Below are 24,231 nucleotides of genomic sequence, written 5' to 3'. Positions count from 1 at the left end.
AATTATTGATGTGTCCAAGAGATTCAATTGCAGCAGTATAAATGTTTCTATCACGAGCACGAGCAAAAGCAGCTGGTGCTCTCGTATGCAATGGGAACGCACCTTAAAGCCACGGTTATAGTGGATGCACGTCCCGACGGAAACTCATCCGGACGAATTCGTACCAGATGTCGGAACTAATCAAATACGTTGAGGTAAGTCGAGATAGCTATATGGTCTATCACCAAACCACCAATTTCCTTCAGCTATGAACTATAGTTCGAAATGAGATCATTGTTTGCGGCGACTCTTAAGTCACCAAGATTAAAAACCTAGTAATCAATTCTATCTCCGCAGTAATACACGCAGACTCATTATCTTCGATCATATGTCTAGATTTACGTGAAAAATATTGGAAAATGGATTACGTAGAATTACGTAGGATTACATAAAAAGTGTCTACTTATAACTACAAATCTCTGTTAATTTATAAGAATTTTTCTTTTATTAGCATTATTCTAAAATTATATATGTTTTTACCTTTAAATGATCATTTATTTTAGATTTTGAAACATCAAGTTCCAAGGAATTCTGTATAGTGCAAGATACAATCACACATGAACATCATAGCGTACTATTTCCATTCGGCTTGAGGCATTTAATTTAATAGATCTGAGCGGCACGATTTGCTACGCGCATTCATTACACTATAAAGCAAAGATATGTGCCATTGAGCCTAATTATAATTCTTATAAGAAAGCTACTAATAAGGACTCTAATAAGATCACATTATGATACTATCATAGTAACCTAAAGTAGCTAAGTCCTGTCTTTAGAGAAACCTACGGAAAGCGGAGAGTTTAGAAGAAACTTGAATTCTCCTGAAAGTATTTAATATAAAATTTCTCTCTAATGATGAATCATTAATATTTGTTTTATTATTCTAATTAATCTATTGTTTTTTCTTCTACAATTACTTGATATACGCAATATAATTTACATGATTAATATATTAAATCTAGTAAAATGAACAAGGTTAATAGTCAAGATTATATCAAAATTAGTAAATTAATAAAATAACTGAAAGAGAGTGTCATTAATAAACTAATTACTAAAATTGACACTTTATCTACTAATCAAACAGAAATGCAAATATAAGGAATTTTAGAAAATTTTTACTATAAATATATGTATATATTATTATAATTATATATTTTCTTGCATTCTACCATTCGAAAATGCTCAATAAAATAAATGAAATTAATATCAATTAAATTAATGTCCTCGCTATTAACCACCGAAATAAACGAATATGGACAGTCCCTGGAGATCACAATTAATTCGACATTAGCGTAAATACAATTACAATAATTTAATTAGACTACGGCTCCTCTCCGATGGCTCCGCCGATTTCCCTGCGGAAATTTGTCAGCGTTTGTTAGAAACTAGCGCACGACGTCGTAATCCGCGGCCTAAGTTGTCGAAGTGAAGGCTACGACGTCCGGATATTACCACGGCAAGACGCTATTACGACGGTTCAACTTCCCGCACAATCCCGGTCGTCGAAACGGCGCGGCGACGTGGTCGTTCGCGATTCACGATCGAGTTTCTAGCCCGTTCGCGAGCTTGTGGTTACGTTTAGTTCGCCATGCGCCGAAATTATACCGCTCAGTCGCCCACCTCTCTCTTCCTCTCTCTCTCTCTTTCTCTCCTCTCCTATTGTCCGACACACGTCTGCCCGGTTCCTGCAGAAACGTTTACGAGATATCGAATCCTGCCAGTATCATCGATGAACGCAGTAGCGTAACTAAGTTTCTATCAGTTTCGTGTCCTCTTACCAAAGAATGAGGAAGAGTCACTGTTCAGAACTATAGCGGAAGAAGACATAAAGTGTACACACACAGACAGATTTAAATTCAAAATCTAAAGCTAATAAGCAACACTTATAAATTGTTACGAGTATTTAAAATAATGCAGTTGTCCATAAAATCAGAGGGAATAGATTCTCTTTACCTTCGGTATTGGATAAGATACATTATTAGTGTAGAATATGATAAAATATTTTATTTGCACGTATAAAAGTGAATAATTTGCATTTGCACAAAAGTGGCGATATTCAGTATTTATCTTTATCTTGTTTATCTCGTTGAAATGTGATTATTAAACTACTAGATTCAGAAAAGTGAATCAAAACGTCTATCACAAGAATTGATTCCTGACTTAATCAGTGCCGTTACAAAAGAATCCTATAATCTAAAGGACCAGCAAATGCTCATTCTTTATGGATGTCTTTCTTAATCAACTGCATGCGATATTATCCATGGGCACCAACGATCCTAATCACAACTATGAACGTGTGCATGTACGCTTATTTCCCACCGAAAGTCTATGGTCTATTCTACTACCCCTAGTCGTGACCCCTCCGGGTACAGCACCGGTGCGGTGTATCTCCAATAGTGGAATCTGGCACACTTCCAAACGACGACGACGACGAGTACGACGAGAATGAGATTCCTAGTTTAATGCGGTGGACGGGACGATGGGCGTAAGGTAACGCGTTATCCGGAAACGTCAGTCGACTATGACCTCCGGTAAAATCGGTAACGGTATTCCGTGCTACGTCGCTACGGCGCTGGCGCCTGCCGATGTCTCGCTTATTAAAAACCGCAAGCTGATCGGAGCAAGTCCCCGGGAGAGAATTATGCCTGCGGTATCATCGCAGCGATGTGCCTGACGACCATGTTGTGGGAATTGTTCGCCACGAACTTGCACTTTGCAAGATTCCAGATTCTTGAGAACCACGAATGTGTAGAGTGTGCTCTCTCTCTCCCCCCCCTCTCTCCTCTCTCTCTCCTCTCTCTCTCTCTCTCCTCTCTCTCTCTCTCTCTCCCTCTCTCTCTTGCTCTTTTGCTCTTTCACGACATACCGGTTCTTTGAGCGTGCGGCTCGCAGATAATTCGAATTGAAATCGAGGACAACGCGGCCTGCATTTCCGTCGACATACGTCGCGCATTCCTACGTGAAGTGCACGCGATCCGCTGTGGGATCGCTCGTTGGAACACGAAATTTATTTCTTGGTCTCGCTCCGGGTCGCGATAACACAACCATGAAAAGTTACGAAGAGAATGCATGTGATATTGGCTGCCTGTATGGTGTAATCGATCCATGTCTAAATCCTTCTCGATCTCAATGAACGAGTTCACCAGTTACAGTCATCTATTGTTATTAATTGTATTATTATTATTATTTACTGAAGTTTAATCCCTCTTCTATTTCGCCGAGGAGGATAATAATATTAATTCAAACCGGAGCAAGTTGTTTGGACTAGGTAGGTATTTCTATTGTCAGCAGAACAACGGATTATACAACAGTTTTACGCAAAGCCTTGGTAGTGGGAGATTAAAAGAATCCGCTTGCGGATATCGTTCACTCATTGTGAAACATGTAGTCCATAAATATAATAGAATTCATTTCCGCGAGTACTAGTAACAAGCGAGAATTAAATAATAAAATAGAAAAAAAGTAAATTTTAATAATATATTGGGTCGTCCGGGAAGTTCGTGCCGATTTTGAAGGAAAATTCAAAGGCAATATTTTTTTATGTCGATAAATATTTATTGTCTTATGTATGCACCGTTTTGTTTCACAACCTTTGTCCATCTTTCACGCAACTGGAAGATTTCATTCTCCCAGAACTTCTTAGGTTTCTCGGCGAAAAACTCCTCAAGGTAGTTTTTTATGTCGATCAAAGAGTTGAAGTTCTTGCCGCTAAGAGAATTTTGCAAAGACCTAAATAAGTGAAAGTCTGAAGGTGCAATGTCTGGTGAATACGGTGGGTGAGGTAGCACATCCCAGCCAAACTCCAACAATTTTTGTCGGGTAGTCAAAGAAACATGAGGTCTGGCATTGTCCTGATGGAACACGACGCCCTTCCTATTAGCTAATTCTGGACGTTTTTCCTGAATCGCTGTCTTTAATTCGTCCAGTTGCGAGCAGTACTTATCTGCATTTATCGTTTGGTTGTGTGGTAGGAGCTCATAATATAGGATTCCTTTCCAATCCCACCAGACACAGAGCATGACTTTTTTTGGATGAAGGCCGGCTTTCGGAGCGGTTAATGCTGGTTCATTTCGCTTACCCCAGGATCTTTTTCGTTCTACATTGTTGTAAATGATCCATTTTTCGTCACCCATCACTAATTGCTTCAAAAATGGTACGTTTTCGTTACGCTTGTACAGCGAGTCGCAGATGGAAATGCGATCCATTAAATTTTTTTCGGCCAAATTATGCGGAACCCATACATCATAGCGACTTACGTAACCAAGCTTCACTACATGATCGTGGACAGTGGTTTTCGATATTTTCAGTATCTCTGTTAATTCACGTGTCGTGTAGCGCGGGTTATTCTCGATCAGTGTCTTGATTTGGTCATCATCAGTAGCAGAGGGTCTGCCCGAGCGTTCTTGGTCTTTAAGGTTAAAATCACCAGCTCTAAACTTAGCGAACCACTTACGTACGGTTCTTTCAGCTAAAGCGCCTTCTCCGTAAACAGAACATATCGAATTTGTTGCTTGTGAGGCATTTTTGCCTTTCCGGTAATAGAAAAGCATCAAGTGTCTAAAATGTTCTTTGTTTTCTTCCATCTTCAAAAGAGTACAAAACTGACACGAATCAATTTATCTCAAAAAACTTTTTTCCTAAAGATGCGTTGAAATGTCACCTTTAAGCATGTGTATATAAATCGTATGTTTTCAATAACATTGATATATTCAGACATGTTCCAACGCCATCTATTAAAAATCGGCACGAACTTTCCGGACGACCCAATACAATAAATTATATAACAAATAAAATCATAAATGGTTTTTCTTAATTCGAATATTTTTCGGTATATGTGATGTTTAATATTTGAGATTTTGGTATCAAGGTTTTGCTGAAGATTATGAATGGATGTGTAATGTAAAATGTACTCCGTGCTTATTGAAAAAAATCTCTGATCGCAACATTTCTACTCTATATCCGAATAACATAGGTAATTATAATAGAGATAAATGAGCACAGCTATAATAAATTATAACGTTTTTGTAAGGACCAATCAAGAAGAGAAGGATTATTTCGCCAAAAGCTCTCTTATAAGGGACCGACTCGCAGAGCACGGAACAAACTCAATTATTTACGAGCACATTAGCGACGCGGACTAACGGGGGCGTGCTTAATGAATTACTGAAATCGTATTCAGCCGGAAAACCATCTGTGGTTATGCAATGACGTTAAACAAAGCGTTAATCCTCTGCCGCATACTTTGAAAGTTTAAATAAACTCATGCGTATCACTTCCCCGTCACGCAAATTAAATTTCCTTTGTCTCTCGTGATAAGTAGAAAAATTCCCAAAATACTCGGAAAACATATTGCAATTTATCATCAACATCGTTGTTCAAAATAAAAAAAAATAAAATCCTCCGTGCAGTTTTCAACTTCGCCTCGGAAATGGTTTGAACAACGCGATATCCAATTATTATCAAAGAGAACCTTTCGGTAACTCTTCGGTAAAAATGAGAGAATGCACCAAAAGGATTAAATGAGAGCACTCTCAGGTGCACGAAGGCATGGTTTTGCCGGGCAAATGCGGCCACGCGCGTTCTCCGCACATGTGCTCGGTGAAAACCGCCTCGAATGGCAGACGGTAGGGCAACTGCACGTTATCCATCACGTTAGCTGAAGTTAAAGGATGCCGGCTAATTACTTTGTCGCGGTCACGCTCGTCGGTGTATAACCACGCCTAATCTCGAAGTACGCTGACACTTTTTGCTGCGCGATTTCGCGATCACGCCGTACCGCTAATGACGGTGATACACAATTACTGTTTACGCAATGTAATTCCGGTAGGCGAAGTGAACGCGTATAAATATTGATCCGGTTACTGCAATGATTATCAACGACGCTCTCACCATGCCGCTCTATGACGTTGACACGCAGCGAGAGCTTTCAGATCATCGGGATTATTTCGATAATCTCGAATCAAAACGGAATCCCCGAGCGAGATGCTGTGTATCAATGCAGTTAGCCCCATTGATGCAGGCATTTAAGTCTTACGACGAAATCTTGACATGAAAAATCTCTAGCTTCCGTATTATAATTCACGGATGTAAAGAGAATAAATTTTCTCATTATTATATAATTGAAGAAAATGCCTGACTCTCGACGTTTCGGAGACGTACAGAATAATTATTAAATTAATTATAAGGTAAAAGCAAACGTATAATATTTTAAACATAAAGTAATTACTTTCTATTAATATCAGCATTAATTATATTACTTCTGTTTTCTCTTATTTTCAATTTTTAAGTTAAATTAATAACCGCATCGTAATCTGATCTATATACTATTTCAATTGTACATTAAATTATTTCAAAAAACTGATCGCGGTGTTAAAATACTATTATCTGCAATATAGTAAAGTGTGAAAAATTTAAATCGTTTACAATAAAATCAAGAATTCTATATAAAATATCCAATAGAATATAAAATTCCGCTTTAGCGTATCATTCTTTTCGGGGCCTATATCTCTAAAAATATTACAAAGGAGGGATGTCAATAAGGCCGTTTTTTGGCCCACGTCAGAATCGCTCCAAACTGTGGTATTTTCTTCCTGCCGATGTAGCTCACAACCTCCTAGAACCGTTTGCTGTCCGAGCAATTAGAGGCTGAGAATGGGCAACTTGAAATCTCAAAAATCAATGGGGTTTACAATATTCTCCGAATTTACAATGAGAAAGTGAACAGTCAATGATTGAGGAATTGGGAGTAGGCACCGGAGAATCTTCAATTAGAAGATTATTCGCCATTAGATTGGTCGCCATCTTTACTTGACTCATTGTCAGACCAGTCTGAAATGTTCTCAGCTGCATCTTGGATGTATGTGCGTAGGATTGGAATGGTCGTTCTTGAAGTCTTTCAGAGTGTCTTGAATACCCCAAATACCAAAGGACAGATGCGACATGTGCACAACAACCAACGGTTCTAGCACCGATCTTGCATTGGTAGTACCAGGATATGATGGGATTGATTCCTTGACTATATTCAATCCACAAGTTATACACCTTCAATGATGTGTGGCGCGATTGTATCTGGAGACGTAAGATATTTCTCTCTTGCCTATGGACGAACAGTTGATACATCCCATCTCCAGCTGTGTGCTCCTCTGCATAAGATTGCGCTTGTTTCAATTGATATGAGCCAATGGTCAGATGAATCAACTCGTGTAAGGTCAATTGAGGGAAATCAGGTACTGAATCCGCAACTACGGGTTGTCACATCACCCTTTTCCTGGACCAACCTTCTCTTTCAACTCTTTCCTGGAGGAGGTTCGGCATTTGCGATAGACGCAACATACGCTCAGCAATGATTGTATCATTTGGATCGTCACTGATCCTCGGTGGTCTGAAAGCATTGCAAAGAGCGGATACAATGCGCACGTAATCTCCCACATACGGTATCTGAGAATTTGGGAATACATGATCTAATGCTTTCCACTTCTTAAGGAGACCGTTAACCACCTCTATCACCCAGCGTATTTTAGTCACGAGGCGTGATTTATTGGCCTCAAATGTAATATGTTGCGAACCTTCTCGGAGTAAATGGGTTTTAGTTACGAGACCTAGATCTTCCAGCATCTCGAGGTAATCTCTGAAACCACGGTCCACCACGAAAACATCGTTAAGTTGCAACCAAGATCAGAGCCTACTCGCGTCAGATCGCATTATGCTGGTCAAAATGCTTGCATCATTATTTTTACCATCCGCGAAGTAAGGTTCGAAAACTTCTAAGATGTATCCTGTTGAACTTACGAGAATCATGGGTTTTACTAGCGAACGTCCTTTGTGGAGTGAAAAAGTTCGTCTCTGGAACTTGTAATTAGAACTTTTCTCTATATACATATACGTACCGTCGGCTACAAGGATACAGACATCCTCTCCACCCGCGAAGAGCGTTTTAGCTATGGTTCTCGTATGCTTGGTGATGAAATCTTTTCGAGAGATATGATTTGTTCCCAAAAAGTTCGGGACAAACATTGAAAGGAGAGCAGTACGAGCTGCAGCTATCGCCCTACCTACTCTCCTCTTTTGGAGAGCGAATGAGGTAGACAAAACTGAAAGGGAAAGACCAGTACGTAGTTTCGTCAAAAGCAAGGCAAGACAAGTCCGAGGAGAACGTCCAGATGTAGATCTAATATGACCAGAGATTGAAGCAAGAACGGAGTCGAATTGATCTTTCTTCAACCCGATCAGATTATAATAATCGTCATCAGTAAGTGAGCACTGAGGAGTATCATTTGTAGCAACAGATTCAGTACTGATAGTACTTGAAGTACTGCTTGTACGATTGCTCATAATGCAATCGAATAATGGATATTAACGCAATAGTAACAAGAAAATGAGCGATGAAAAGTAATGAAAACGAGAAACTAAGCTACTGAAGAAGATTAGCGCACACAGTTTATGCTCTGAAAGTGCGCTGATCGTTGATAAAGACGATTCATTTAAGCATAAGTGCGATGAACATAATGCGGTGACAGTTCACCTACAATGCTTCTAGTTCAAAAACGCACTAAAGAGACAACTGTGTATCCAAGTCGATTGTTGAATCTGTTGAGAGGAACAAATGCCGGGAAGGAGACAGAACAACTAAGCTACTGGTCAGATGAAGAGTGCGCAATACTATTTGTGCTCTAGGATTGCTTTTATCGTTGATGAGAAACCATTGATTGAATGAGGTGAAGAATTAATGCGTTGGGTCCTGATTTCGTGAAGACAAACGAATGACGGGGAGAAAAACAAAAGAACAAAGCTGGTGGATAGTGCACAGTACTGTTCTCGCTTTGGGAATGCATGAATTGTTAATTAAAATGGAACGATTGATCATTTGTCGTACATACTTTGCAGCAGAACACAATAACCTGAATGAAGATACCAATCCTAATAAATGCTCCGCGAAGCTGAGCATTGCATTCCATGAACAAGAAGTCCGTTCCGGAAAATTCTTTACATCTCCTCACTGAGGTTTGGAATTCAAATATTTGTTCACAATATGTGATTTCGAATATACATTGCATTCGCAAAATGATCTAATCCCTTAAAATCAAATTTGGGCTTATAGCAGTATCGTCCGATTCATCGCAAGGGATGCTATTGTATGATTGTTCAGTAATATGGCAATCCGTTCAAAATATCAGGCTTGATTCTATCTTGAATGCATGAAGGTCAGATGAGCTTCCTTTCGTATTTAAAGCAGCACATACTCTAGTAGTTTTTGAGAAAATATAGTGATGAAAGCTCAACAATGACATGCTGAAATGAGACCAGCACTACAACCATGTGAAAAACCCCATTGATTTTTGAGATTTCAAGTTGTCCATTCTCAGCCTCTAATTGCTCGGACAGCAAACGGTTCTAGGAGGTTGTGAGCTACATCGGCAGGAAGAAAATACCACAGTTTGGAGCAATTCTGACGTGGGCCAAAAAACGGCCTTATTGACACCCCTCCTTTCGATCTAAAACTTTAGGCTTATATTTTTCACGTGTATTACTATCGATTGAAGTAAAAAAAAATCGATTTTTCGGACCTGATAAAGTAGGTTCCCCCTTTAAAACACTTTTAAAAACACAATAAAAACTCTATACAATTATTACTGATACTTTAATTAGGGCTATCATATGTCAAGATAATTACTGAAAAACTGTATATTTTTTCGATTATGAATGATGACAAGACTTACCTAAAATAGTGCCGACGTAAGAATGCGATGTGTCAAAAGATATTGGCCCATTCGTACTCTCGAAAGATGCGTCCTTACTGAACAGACTCGCGTCGCGAACCAACCGTATCGTCCAGGATCTGTAAGAGAGATAAATCATAATTACAAAGTGGCGGAACGAGAGAATCTTGAATACAGGAAGAGTAATTATCCATCTTCCTCGCATGGCATAATAATGATATCGGCCCACGTCGGATACATTACGCAAAAAACCGATAATCTGATAATAATGAATAGAGAATAACAGAAAGGAATTTGCTGGGAATTTACAAAGGAATGGGAAGTGTTATACGTTACGATTATAAAATGACCGTATTTCGCTTATCCGCTAAAATCTACTATTACTCCGTTAATGCTATTTTAAATATTGGATGTATCTCTCCAATATCGACAAAATAATATGATATAATCTCGATATAATAATGTATAGGATACCGGACATACAGACAAAGAATAAGTTACGCTACACTGATATTATAAATTATAATAATTCATCATAAATTCATAATTCTATCATTTTACAATTAATAGTTAAAATCTTCATCTATATTATAAATCACATTTTGTATAAAATATTCTAAGTGCGCGCATATAATATTTTATTCATTATATTTTGAAATTTGATATATTTGAGTTATTCCAAAATATGATATAACGGTTATAATATGTTTCGAAGTACCGTTAAATATGAAAAGTATAGTATCTAAAACTTATCAATTTTATCGAACAAAATCATTTTGTTTTAAATATAATTTACCCTGCGTTCCGATATTTGACTGCCAGTACAGAAAGCTATAGTTTATGTCACGTATACTATAGATTTTCAGTACTGGCAGTAATATCGGAACACAGTCTTAGTATTTTCTTTTCAACATACTTTTTTTATCGTATCGTATTTTCTATCATATTGTATTCAATCAATTTTTCAATTCTAATATTATTGATATGTGTCATCAATTCATCAATTGTGAAATTTGTATACTATATATTTACTAACAAACTACCTTTGTTATCAGATTTATTTAAAAAAGAAATTCTATATGATAAAAAATAAAAAAGAAAATTTTATGTGTAATAATATGTGTAATAATAATAAATAATATGTGTAAAATCAGATTAAATTCCATATAATTCCATATATCATATATTGGAACGAATATTTACTCACATTTGAAAGAATAATCCACATATATAGAAAATAAGTATCACGATTCTATCGCGAGATGCGATATTGATCTCAAGTATATTAGTATGAGTGTGGAATGTCAGGTCAGTCTATAAATTTGTACTTATTTGTTACTGCATTTAAATATCTAAGACAAAATAAAAAAAGAATCGTCAATAAGATAAACGCAACACTGATAATAAAAGAATGCAAGTTTCAAAATTCTATTTTACACGAATTTTTTAATAATTCATAATGATGGTTATATTTAAAATGCGCTATTTTATTGCAACACCGTAGGAGAAATATTTTATAGAGCTTTGACTCGAAATACAAGATTCTCAAAGTAATCCTTCGAAATAAATAATTTCGTATCGCTTATCGCTTCTCAACATAAACTCGTGGATTGACCTATAGTACGCGATATTTCTTACAATTTTGAGATACGACACTCGAAACCTTCGAACCTCTAAAGACCCCTTAAGCTTAAGATATGAAACCATGTAACATACGGATTGAACGGCTTCTTACCATCCATAGATTCAGCTAAACATACACGTTTCGTTCCTGCAAGTATAATAGTATTTACGTAATAAATCCGTTTGTAACGAGATCAAAGTCAATTATGATTAATATTTCCGCCGTCAGTTCCAGCAAATAAAATTGCGCGAAACTGATTAATATCATCCGTTGACGTCTATCACATGAGGATATTCGATTATATGTAACAGAAAGAGCTTGTGACAAAAATAAATCATTGGTAACGAGTCGTCTGTGCTTTTATCTGTGCTTGTGTCTGCTCTTGGAAGATACGTATGTATCTTTTTGATGTAAAGAAATAAACCAGAATATACAAGTAAAAATATATAAATGTTTCGATAATTTTAGTACTATGTTTTGTACTTCTCGTCATATTAAAATGAGAATTATATTATACATATATTATACAATACTACAACATTTAGATTGAATCAAGAAAGGCACAATATAAATAAAATGTTAAAATATGATTAAATTAATACAAACAAGTAAAAATTATTTACATCTTAATAAATGAGCTTTTCATCGACGTATGCAGTTGATATATGCACAATTGTAAAAAATAATTTTTACATCGAAACCAAAAAATTTATACTTTTTCGGCATAAAAAGAGAAATATATAACTTTTTTTTTCTTCCACAAAAAAGATAAATTATTAGAACATAACGCAAACAATATTTGCCGTCGAACAAAAATGTATAGATACTATAGTAACTTCTATAGCACACCTTCGTGTTTTTCACGTACAAAAATTAATGCAACTGTGTTATTATGTTACCTGCACAATGCACTGGCGGATACATTATGAAGAAGATATTTTTGAAAGGTAATATAATCATGTACAATATTAGATTACGGTAAATTGAAATGTGTGCCCGAGAAACTCGTTAGCGCTTTCATAAATACGCTTCGTACACTATTTTATTTATGAAGCCGAAATGCATCCGCCCATTTAAATATGTAACGTAATTGCGTTTCGCGAATATACCTTATACACGTATGAAAATTAAATATTACGCAACATATTTAATCAGGAACGAGTCAAGATTATTAAATAGCATACATACGATAAAATTATATTTGTATAACATAATTAATACGCAAAACACAAACGCAAGTATAAACTGCAGTTTTATTAATTCTCTGTATTTTCCATGCAAACTGCATTTATCATTTTGTTCAAATATTTCAAAATCAAATTTATCAAGAAATTGAATTCAAAACCTATTTTCAATTTTATACTAAATTCTTCATTGCATATCTATATTTATTTTATACTTTTTTCTTTTATGCAAATTTTTAGCGTAAAAGTCAATCTTATTTCAGCAGCATATAATGATAATCACTATAATAATGATGTGTGACAATGACCAGTCATATGACAGCCAAAGGTCGGCGGGAAATCGATGGATCATTGTAGAATAGGACAGAATAGCAGGATGAGAGAGACTGTCATTGGACGCAAAACCGGTGTTAGAACTTATGGGACTTTCACAATGACGACGCACAAATACATGCCACGCTTCCGGATATCTCGTTAAACCCCGATACCACGATGTGACGCTAAATTTACGTGGAAGGTCAAGCGAAACCAACCAAACGCGAGTCACGCTAAATGCCACTCTAATGACGCACGCCGCTGAATATACAGGATATTCCCAGGATATGATACACACTAGTGACATGGCATCATTCCTCGAATAATTAATGTTCAATATTTTCATAGAGAAAATTCTATCGGGTCCTTAATCGGTTCTATCAGCGATTGTCTAAGATTTATGCAACAGATGGAGTTATTAAAAAAAGTATAAAGTGAATAGGTATATTTTGTAAATATGAAGAGAAACAAGATGAGATAATTTCAATTGCATATACATCTTGCGAATCTGATTCGTTCCTTGATCCAGCACAGCTCGCAGGATCTCATAAAATCTCATAAGTGATCATATATATCTGAAGCTGTCACTTGAATCACTCCACTTTCGGAGTAAATTTAAATATCATTCATAGTCTCTCTCTCTCTCGTCCGCAAGAAAGACAATTCCGTCACGAAGAATAAACCTTCTGAATGAATTATCAAGTAATGACTGTTCGCGCTTTTATTTAGAAGCACGCTAAAATGATTGTAATTCTCCCCGTGGCATTTATTATCATTGTAGCGACGCGAAGATGCCGACGAAGAAACGACTTTAACGTGCCGGGCAAGAAGACGACGACTAACACGCTGCATTACCATAAAGATACGCGACCAGAGTTGGGACGCATTACGCGAGGAATTAGGGGAAGCGTAACAATTAGTCGTGGCTCTTTATAGCGCGCGCTCGCTGCTGCTTTCCGCGACAATCATTTTCATAATCCGACGTCGACTACGCCTTCAGCGCATTAAATCGTCAGCTTTGTCTTGGCGGACTTATTGTATGGTATCTTGGTGGTCGTCGCATCGCATCGCGAAAAAGTCGTTTAAGTGCCGCTTTTTAGCGCCGGAAGATGGCTTGTAAAAGCCAAACTCTCGTTGCACATCATAATTTCCCGTAAGTAAGTTGTATACAAGATATTCCACTTAAAACGCCAACCGTGGATAATTGAAGACACAAAATAAGGAGAACGACGTGGTAAAAAAATTCTCAAAAAACGCTATCCTTTAGCCAAACTTTTATATTTCCTGAAATTCGTTACTTTCGTGCAACACAATTTTGATTTACGCGCGGCACTCGGCTTGAATACTTGCCCATCTCGTATTTAAAATGAAAAGGTCCACGATGGAAGATCGTGCCATCAAGAGATTAAATTTTTCTCGAAGAGAACTCGGCGCCAAATTTCTCCCGCTGCAGCAGAATTTTACTACTGATAAACTTTCCTTTTTTGGGCAGCTATTTCGTAGTCGCTTCAGCTTCATGATTAATTTTAATGGCCCACGAAAAATGCGAATCCTCGTTACTATGAAAATCAGTGCCAACAATCAGGAGATTAAACCGGTTATTTATTAAAATAGAACATTGTACTGCATGAAGCACATCGATATATTAACATAGTTGGCAAGACTACCGTGTAATAATTCGTCACTTCCGCTTCTTTATAACAGTTTCAAAGAACCAAGTTTCGAAAAAAAAACCGACGACGGAGCCGCGAAGCGGGTAAGAAGCTCGAATTATTTTCCAATTTTTTATAGAGATTACAACTTTTACTTAACTTGCTGTATTTCCGCGATGATTATAAACGCGTGATGTAGACTCGTTGCGAGTCGCATATCATGGCAGTGCAAAGGCATAATAAATGATCACGGTGCTTGCCGCGGTACCATGCTTTTGTAACGTTAATCGGCTTTATTGTATTAGAGAATCTCGTATATGCACGTCATAGAGACAGAGGAGAGCGCGGTTCCGGACGTGTGCTCTTTAGCTTTCATATAACCGCCCATGAGACGCCCCCGTGTACATGGCGGAACGATGCGTTGGCTGGATGCTGGAACCTGTGCCCACGTACAAGAAAACTGGATTCGCGATGTCCGAGAGGTGTGCCGAGGTACATAGTCTATTCATGCGTGAAGTCTTCCATCGAGAAGCAAGCGCGCACGGCTAGAAAAGCGAAAAGGTGTCGCCTGTATGTACACGCCAAGCTATTCCGGGCTCGGCTCCGTCGTTCTCCAAGATTAGACTACATACTGCGAGAATGCTGAAAGAATGATAAAAGATTTTTCCGTTCACGTCGTAAAATATCACCAATACGAGACCATCGGAGAAGAATTACATTCAAGAATTACGTACATGACAGAGAGTACATTTAAAAAAAAACTACTCTAAAACTGGACTTTCTTCTTTCAGTAAGTCTTGATGTTTTGAAATTGGACTGTGTATTGAGAAGTATTGTATTAATATAGACATAAAACAGTATTTCGATATTTTCTATTATATTCTCTCTCTTCGTCTCTATACACTCTTGAAATATCTTACAAGAAACAAGCAGAAACCGATATTTCATACATAAGCTGACTAATGGAGCAATTAGTGAAACATAATGGAGAGTCTCGCGGAATTTTATGTCGCGCGATTACTCTTACAATTCGCACCGCGCCGGAATCTTCCCCTCCTTTACTCTGTTGAAAGCAGGCGGAAAGAATCATGGACGATTACACCGCGGTCTAATCGCGGGCGCGGTTTCACCGCGGACAATGCCGCGGTAAAATTCGCGAGAACGAACGACGGTCTCGCACGAAATATGACGGTAAGCGGCGGTTTCGGCGTGCCACGGCCAATAAATTCGCTGCACCGCTGCACGGAAAAGGGCGAGAGGGCGGGGGTGGATGGAGGAGTGGAAGGAAAATCGCATTACGATACTCGACAAGCCGAGCGACCGCAAGTTGGTGGCCGCTGCGACGAGAAACCGGGACGGTCGTGTGTGCCAGCACCAGGAACTTCTTTCTCCTCTCCTCAACTATTATCTTGCCAGTTTGTACCAGGTGCGCCGGGGTGGAAACGCTACCGTCGCGCGGCCAGCAGGGAGAGGGTGGCAGGAGGGTGTGGCGCGCTTGGTACGACGACAACGACAACGACGACGACGATGACGACACCGGGGGCGAAGGGAACCGCGTGCGGCGGGGGCGCTCCTGCTTTACATTTTATTGCCCGACGTGGATTCGGCCGATTTACATAAAGAGACGTACGCTGTAGTTACATTGGTGGACTGAAAAAGGCGGGGGAGTGTGAGTGGGCGGAAAGAAGATCGGTAAAAGAGAGGTGGAGATCGGGAAATGTTTCCCGTGTTCGTCCGCCACCTGAGAGAGGGTAAGGGCTGCGTGCCGTTTGTCGCAAAACGAAATTTGCGATGCAAGAGGTGTGCGAAACGCGAATGCCAATACATATCCCCCTCAGCTTCTTCTTATACTCATTTATTTAACATTCCCGGACGGCTTTAGGTAGGAAATTCTTCGGGAGCTGGAATTCTTTCGAGACTGAAACTCCTCGGAAATGCTGCGGAACGTAGGACGCCGCGGCAGATATTGCATGTCTGGCGGAATGTACAGTTGTAATAACTGCGAGCCGTAACGCATTGAGATAAGTGGCGATTGTTACAAATGTAGCAATCGATCGCCAGTATTGCGAAAAAGGAGCCGATTACTTCGCTAAGCTTGCTCTTGAGTTGATTTAAACAATTTTCACCTTAAAACATATGCGGAAAATATATTAGATTTACTTATAATATCAAAATAATGAAAAATACTGTATTTTTATCTTTTTTGCTCATTTACTCATTTAATTTCTTTACCTTGCATTGCATAATTTTCGAGAAATTAACTGAAACAAAATATATAATATATTTTTAAATCATAAGTGTACTTCGAGGACTTGAAAGTCATAAGATTTCAGAAACATCTTTTTCGTTATAAAAATAACAAATTCGTTAAGAAGAAGAGATAAAATTATATTTTATCGACATTTCGCGCTCTTACAAAAACTAATCTACATGTAAGATTTTTATCGAAATTGCAAATTCAATTAATATCGGAAATGTAATTTTGCGCATGTATTTAAGTAGCTTGCCCTGATTCGGCAGTGCTTCTAATTTCCACCATTGTCCATCTCGAAGAGACGGAAATGTCATGTCTTTTTCAGCAGAGGGTAACTATTTCCGACGCGTCGCGACGTACAGACCGATAACAGAATTCACCGTCCTAGCTCGAGCGATTTTAAAGGGATAAGCAGAGATTTTCGAAAGTAGTGGTAACCAGAGATGCCAGCATCAACAGGGAAACGCAAAAGAAAAACAGTGACGTCACGTCGCTGTCGACGTAGCGGCAATTAGCGATAATTACGCGCGTCCAAATCCAGCACGGGAATCGCGAGGCTCGACTCCGCTCGCTCGCTCGGCGATTCCTTCGTCGGCGGAATCTCTCTCCCGGGCGCCGCAAATCCTCCGAACTGTCGGATCAAGAAGTACCCGCCAGTTAATTAGCTTAACGTCTATGAATTACGGGCGAAATTTCCTTGGAAACTTGTTTCCCTTTCCTTTTTCCCGTGGGCAGAGGGGATGGGCTCGCGCCCAAGCCATTTCTACTGGGTCACTTCGCCACGGTCGAGACACCGAACCATTCGTTGTAACTTTGCAATCTGCATGGTGCACGCGCTCGTCATGGTTCCCTGCATTATGTATAGTTTGACAAATGTTTAACGTTCCCCACACAACCTCTCACGCTCTCGCCTCCCCCCGTCAATCCCCGGTGAAATTTTCGGAGCCAGACGCAGTTTAAGCCGATTATACGATTCATCGGACAAATGCAATCTATAATGGACTAATGCAGTATTATCTCGAAGCCTACTTAAGAAAATTATTAAGCATCTTCCATATATTGTATACTTATATCAGAAGGAGGAGGAAAGATGTAATATTATATTATTATAATTAATATTATATTATTATATAATATTATTATTATTATTAATTATTAGTAATAAGATAAATTCTTTTCTTATCAAGTACTGACAATGAGATATGTTTCGAGTAAAGGTATAATCAACGCTCGAGAAAAGTTATCAAATGTAGTTTAATATAAGGAAACATGAAAAGGTTAAAGAAACAGAAAAAAAACTCGACACACACGCACACAATAGCCAAGTCAAAGAAAATTAACACGATACTCATTCCACTTTTAGTTTATACTTTGAACTGTGAGTTTTAATTGCTTCAGTCCTTGAAACAATAACTGATTCCAAGAATGCAGCTATCCCTGTCGAATTAATTTAATTTCCATGCCACTTTGTGATTGGAATTAAAAATATGCATTTAGTTCAGTATAGCTCGTTCATTCTTGAACAACGAAGAGAGAAAATGCAACGAGGTTGATGTTATGTTTAGTTATTATATGTAACTACATTAATTAAACATTAAATATTACATTAATTAAACATTATGTATGACTACAATACAGTTTAAAATCTAGAACAAAGCAAAGTAGAGATACAAATAACTAACTCTAATTTAAATCAAAAGTCACAGTTCGGCGCGAGTTTTTATAACTGATAATAATCTTTCTCTATATAGTTATATTATTTCCTACTCACAAAGAGAGAGGAAGTTATTATATATGTGCTGCATTAGAAATGTGCAAACATGATTATTTTAATATACATGAATAAGCGAATTAAAAAATTCGAAGCACAATATCTATCATAGATCAGAAAATAAAAATGAGAACAATCCGTTATCTAGCGGCTATTTCTTAAGTTCATAAATACGTTGCAAGTGAAAGCGCGATTCAATATTTAAATGGTTCCGTCGCAATACACCGACACTAACTAGAACTAGCGGTTAGATATCGTTGTTGAACTGGAGCTATCATAAATTAAACTTTCTGGTGTTGCGTCTCTTACATTAAATAACCACGAGAGTGAAACTCCGTGATTGCTTCCTCGAATAGCAAATCCAGCTCAGCGAGCAAACTCAAACCTTGACGTTACATTTGATGCAAGAAAAGGACGCGTGTTTTACGATTCCTCAATCATCATCTGTATTAATTGTTATCATTGTAATTGCTTAGCAACGAAAACTTTCGATCTTACGAAATATTGCCATAAATTCTATGTTTTATATCAGACATTTCATCCAGCACACCAAGAACAGAAAAAAGAGATAACGATTAAAAAATAAGAATAAAAAATAAATCTTGTAATCGAAGAAAGAATATCTCTAAAATAAAATAAAATAGTATAAAGTTTTTTCTGTTGATGAAATAACAATTTTCTTTGTGTGTTCTATTGTTTACAGCAAAACTTATTTCACACAGAAAGTACTTATAATATATACGTAGGTATATCATTTCATAATAATTTCGATTATACGGTACGCGCGAACTATGTATAAGCCACACGAGAATTGGTCCCAGCCACCATCTTTAATCGGTTCCAAGCTATACTGACCTAACAAGGACATACCGAGAGTGCTACGGGCAAAATACCGTCTTTAAATCATTTTATGCGCTTGAGCAATGTGTAAGAGATATAATATTAATCCAAAAATTAATATTGGGTCATCGTTGTAAGTGAAACATCAAATATCGACAATTCTAATTTTGAAATGACTTAACATTCTCGTGAAATTATCGTGAAACAATCTTATAGATTTTTAGAATATTTCACAGTTTTTATGTACTATTACAACTAAACATCTTCCCTAATTTTGCAATTTATAAGAAACATTTCAATAAAACTTTGGAATATACGTTTTACTAGAAAAAATTTTAAGAAAATATCTTAAATATCGATGACATTTTTCAATATAGAATCTCAAAAAAATCAATGAAATCTTAAAATGTTTTAAATTAATATTTAATATACATATTTATTTCATTTAAAAGTGAGATTGTAAAACAATCGCTAAAGTAACTAAAGTAACTAAAGTGAAAAATAATATAATCATAGAAGCTTGTTTCTTTCGTCCTTGCTTTGATTTTGCAAGTAGAATAGTATATCTGAATTGGTGCTCTGAAATTTCAGGACAAGCTTCTCCAGTATCCAGGGTCAGATTCCGTATCGATCTTCCGTCTTTGCTCAGAACACATCGCGAATGAGCACCGAAGGGAAGAGCTCGCTATGTATACTAAGATAAAGAGAGGTGAACAAACGAGTTTGCTTATGGGACTCACCTGTCGAGCGTCTTCAGGTGCAGAATCAGAGGTTGCTCGGAGTCGGTGACGTCGCGACGTATCCGGTTGCGATGTCGTCTCAAGGCCGCGGTGTCATAAGTGACTGCCTCATAGTACTTGATGTATGAGCCTTGCGTGATATCTGAAATGCGAAGAAAAAAGAATTAACGGCCGTCTGGAAAGAATGCATTGCGCAAATCGTAAACCGCAGTCATGTGAAAATGAATCGATGCCATAAAGGTGTATTTGTACCAAGTGCGAGCACACACAGCAAGATTAGAAGCGGACAATCTTTTCTTCAAACGTACAAATGTTCGCTCATGTTCCTTATACAAATAAATCAAAAAAATTTCAAAGTAGATCTCTGATTTAACGAACGTAGTTTTCTTTCCTTTCATATAAATCTGTATACTAAGTCTATCATGTGAATCATAATTTAATCAAGATAAGCTTCTAAAAAGTCCATATTTGGTTGTTATTACAGTTATTATGTTATTATGTGTGTATGTACTGTGTTAATTTCATTTATTTTGAATACAGCACGCAATGCTTTCATTTCTAATTATATATCGTTACTGAGAACTTAATAATAACTTAAAATCGACGAAAAGCAATTAAAGCAAATTTTTAAATATTTTTAAGAGTTTTTTTCGTCATATATTATAAAAGTGTTTAGAATTTATGTATTCATGCAATGTAAACGCATCTTAAAATACATTCAATTCACACTCGGTTGCTCACAGTGGGAAAAAAAGCGATGACTATGGCGCATTTTATGATGAGATCATTGCAAACTTAGAAGATAGGTATGTTGTACAAGATATTTTTTCTGCACGGCTTACTAAAAAAAAAGAACGATAATCTTTTAAATAATTTTTCAATTTTCTTTTTGTGCATGTTGCGAAATATTACATTTGCTGCGGAAACTCACTTAGTATTTTGAGGCTGGAAGGACCACGAAAATTTTAAGAGGAAGCGGACGCTCGAGCATTCACCGCGGCCACTCGGCCGAGAGAGCTCCTCAGAGACGCGTTTTCAGATCTCGGACGAGTGCAGCAGCCGAAGTGCACTTGTTTCGCGTCCACTTTGCCGAGAGGATGCACACACATTAACTTTTAACCTTGTCTCTAGATTTCAATGTACCAAGTTTTAATAGCTACTTGATATTTTCATAAAAATTTCAATAAAAAAAGATTACAAGACAAAAAGACGTACAAAGAGTTTTTATAACAATATAAAAATAAAAATTTTAATAATTAGTATTTTAGGAGAAACAAAAATAACATCAATAATATTTCCATTAAAAATGTTGGATAATCAAATCATTTAAGCGAATAACTAATGCAAAATGGAATGAATTAATAATAATTTTATATTTTATTATTATAAAATGATTTTATTAATATAAACTTTTATTATACATTATATTTTATATTATATTATAATCTCTGGATATAACATTTATCATAACTTTCTGTTTTTGAAAAAGATAAAAATTATACAAGTTAAAAAAGAATTTGTTATTTAATTCAATTATTATTTTTTTAATATTGTATTCTTAGTACTGCTTTTGCACCTAGGCATCTACTCTCTCTTCGTCAATTACATTACCCAATTTGTTCTAGATTTGTAGTTGTTCCAAATAGATTTAAACGAGAGATGTAAATTATACGATATACTTTTAACGAGAGGACTTTGAGGACTTGAATTCGGTACCGAAGCAAACTGCTCGAGCTCGTCAATGGGACGACGCGAACTGCAGTTTACATCACGTGCTCTCGCAATTAGAGTGCCGTTTAGGGTCGCGTACCATTGTTTCCGTAAATACTACCGATCGGAGCGATCGGAACACAAAAGGAACACGTGGAACAAAGGCGAGTATCGGACACGAGGCCATCGGCTGGGCGATGGTGCGGGCGACCCGTTTGGGACATCGAACGGCGCGATGTTTCGATGTGTCGTACATGTCTAGACTCACGTGAGCATGTCTGATCGCGAATAAACCGAACTTTATTAGATTTATCAGATTCGATGGCGATTTACGATACTGAAATATATCTCTAGAAAAAGAAACGGATATTTGATAAAGAAAAAAAGAAAAGAGAAATGTAGAGAGTACGTTGGAGACAGTGTACTTATTATATTCGCTCTTTGTAAAGTTCGTTATACAGAATAGTCCAAAGATCCGATTAACTCTAATACTCATTTCTTTCGCAACTCCATCTTTCAACTTTAAGAGCGATAGACTAAAGTCAACTTATAATTTACGTGGAAGATGTTCTAGTATATTTAATATTAAGAAAGTGAGAAGTCTTTCTAGGATGAAATGAGAAAAAATGATAAAATTTTAAATACCTTTTTACATTAGAATCACATACGAAATTGATTTACATTTTGTGATATAATATTACACAAGCATCAATTTTCATTTATTGTGAAATTTTAATATTGGACCAAAGATATTTCAAAGATATGTCTCATGAATACTAATGCATGCACACAGATGTATACACACACTGTTACGATACTTGTACAATAATAATACATGTATGATGAGCAGATGATGAAAAAGAGATGACAACCTAATAAAAGCCTGAGGCTTATTAATTATGAATCGGTTACTCATGCGAAACCAATTTCGTACTCATTATAAATACAAGAGATCAAGGTCCTATTACTTGCAAGATGCACATGTAGATTGCTAATCATGAATTCGTGAACATATCTCTTTCTCTCTTTTTTTTTTCTTTTTCTCCCTCTAATACATAGTACAATCAAACATTAGCCGTAATTACACTCAAATCTATGCTGTGAATCGCAAGAATAATTGCCCAATAAAGATCAAATCTTTCTCTTGGCTTGCAACATAGGTTATTTTCACTTTTTTTTTCGCAAGCTTCGTACATGTAATTTAAAATACGATAATACGTTTAATGTAATATAATAAAATAATAATATATAATAAAATATAATAATATAATAAAATAATAATATATAATAAAATAAAATGCCGAATTTTATATTAATATTTCTTATAAGAATATATAGTATCTTCCACATAATGATAAAAAAATTATATTTATTATAAATATAAAATTGAATCCTTCATCTAAAGTCTTAATATTAACGTTTCAGGCACATCGACTTTGGCGTACCACTACTCCGGCGAGCCAACAAAGAAAGGTGAAACATGACTCACCACGATAGGGAGGTGCGGGATGAAGGGGAGACGCGTTGACGACGGTCGTCAGAATCCAGACGGGCAACAGCAATAGCAGCACAAAGAGAAACGGACACGTTGTGGCGGGCCATCGACTTCTACCCCCCACTGCTGCCGTAGCCGCGGGGCCCATCGCGGGCCCGCGGGCCCCGTGGTGGTGTACCGCTCGGGGTTGCGCTTCCTTCTCCTCCTTTTCCTCTTCGTCCTCCCCCTCTTCCTCCTCCTCGTCCTCGTCCTCCTCCTCTTCTTCCTCCCCCTCTTCACCCACGGCCAGGGCCGCAACGCGCATGGGCCCGATGTTCCGTGCCCCGGCAACAACTAATGGCGGCGCTATCTGTCTTTCGTCGAGGAGTCGACCACCGCAGCACTTTGCCAGTCATCTACCAAGATCATTTCTCCGTCCTTTTCCGATAGTCCCTCTCCTCCTCGTCTTCCTTGTTCTCCTTCTTCCCCTTTTCTTCCACTCCTCCTCACCGCCGTTACTCTTTCCTCACCGCGCCCTTCCGCGTGCCGCCTCCTCCTCCTCGTCGTGGTCTGTAGGTCGCTCAACCTTTCGACCCCTCCGCCACCTCCTCCACCGCGTCTCCTCTTCGCTTTCAGCCTTTCTTCTTTTTTCTTCTGCTTCTTCCTTCTCCTTTTTAGCCGCTTCCACCTCACCTCACCTTCGACGGTGGATCGACTTCTCCTCCTCTTCCTTCTCTTTCTTCTCCTTTTTCTCCTCGTCGTCCTTTTCCCTTCTCGACGTCAACCACCTCCGGGCGCTGCTCTCCGACCGTCGATCGATCCTGTTGACAGAAATGTGGACCGAAAAATTGGTCGTAAGTACTATGAGCGCGCGCAAGTCGCGAGATTATTTGTTCTTGGGAGAGATTAGGG

At 37.6% G+C, this 24,231-nt stretch overlaps 1 protein-coding gene across 3 annotated transcripts in view; it reads right to left on the bottom strand.

Annotated features, from left to right (window-relative positions):
• LOC105281663 (disintegrin and metalloproteinase domain-containing protein 10) overlaps window positions 1-24,231 on the bottom strand; it is a 62,575-nt gene that overhangs the window by 31,309 nt on the left and 7,035 nt on the right. For all 3 annotated transcript variants that reach the window (XM_011343060.3, XM_011343057.3, XM_011343058.3), the window contains exons 2-4: window positions 23,335-24,140; window positions 20,136-20,277; window positions 9,756-9,874 (exon numbers count right to left, since the gene is read on the bottom strand). In XM_011343060.3, the coding sequence (XP_011341362.1) occupies window positions 9,756-9,874; window positions 20,136-20,277; window positions 23,335-23,644 (571 nt within the window). In that variant the 5' untranslated portion in view covers window positions 23,645-24,140. The remainder of the gene's footprint in view (window positions 1-9,755; window positions 9,875-20,135; window positions 20,278-23,334; window positions 24,141-24,231) is intronic.

This window comes from Ooceraea biroi, chromosome 2, assembly GCF_003672135.1.
Source record: "Ooceraea biroi isolate clonal line C1 chromosome 2, Obir_v5.4, whole genome shotgun sequence".
In the NCBI taxonomy this organism is placed as follows: domain Eukaryota; kingdom Metazoa; phylum Arthropoda; class Insecta; order Hymenoptera; family Formicidae; genus Ooceraea; species Ooceraea biroi.
Note: the sequence above shows the minus strand (reverse complement) of the source record. Positions and strands in the feature narration are given on the sequence as shown.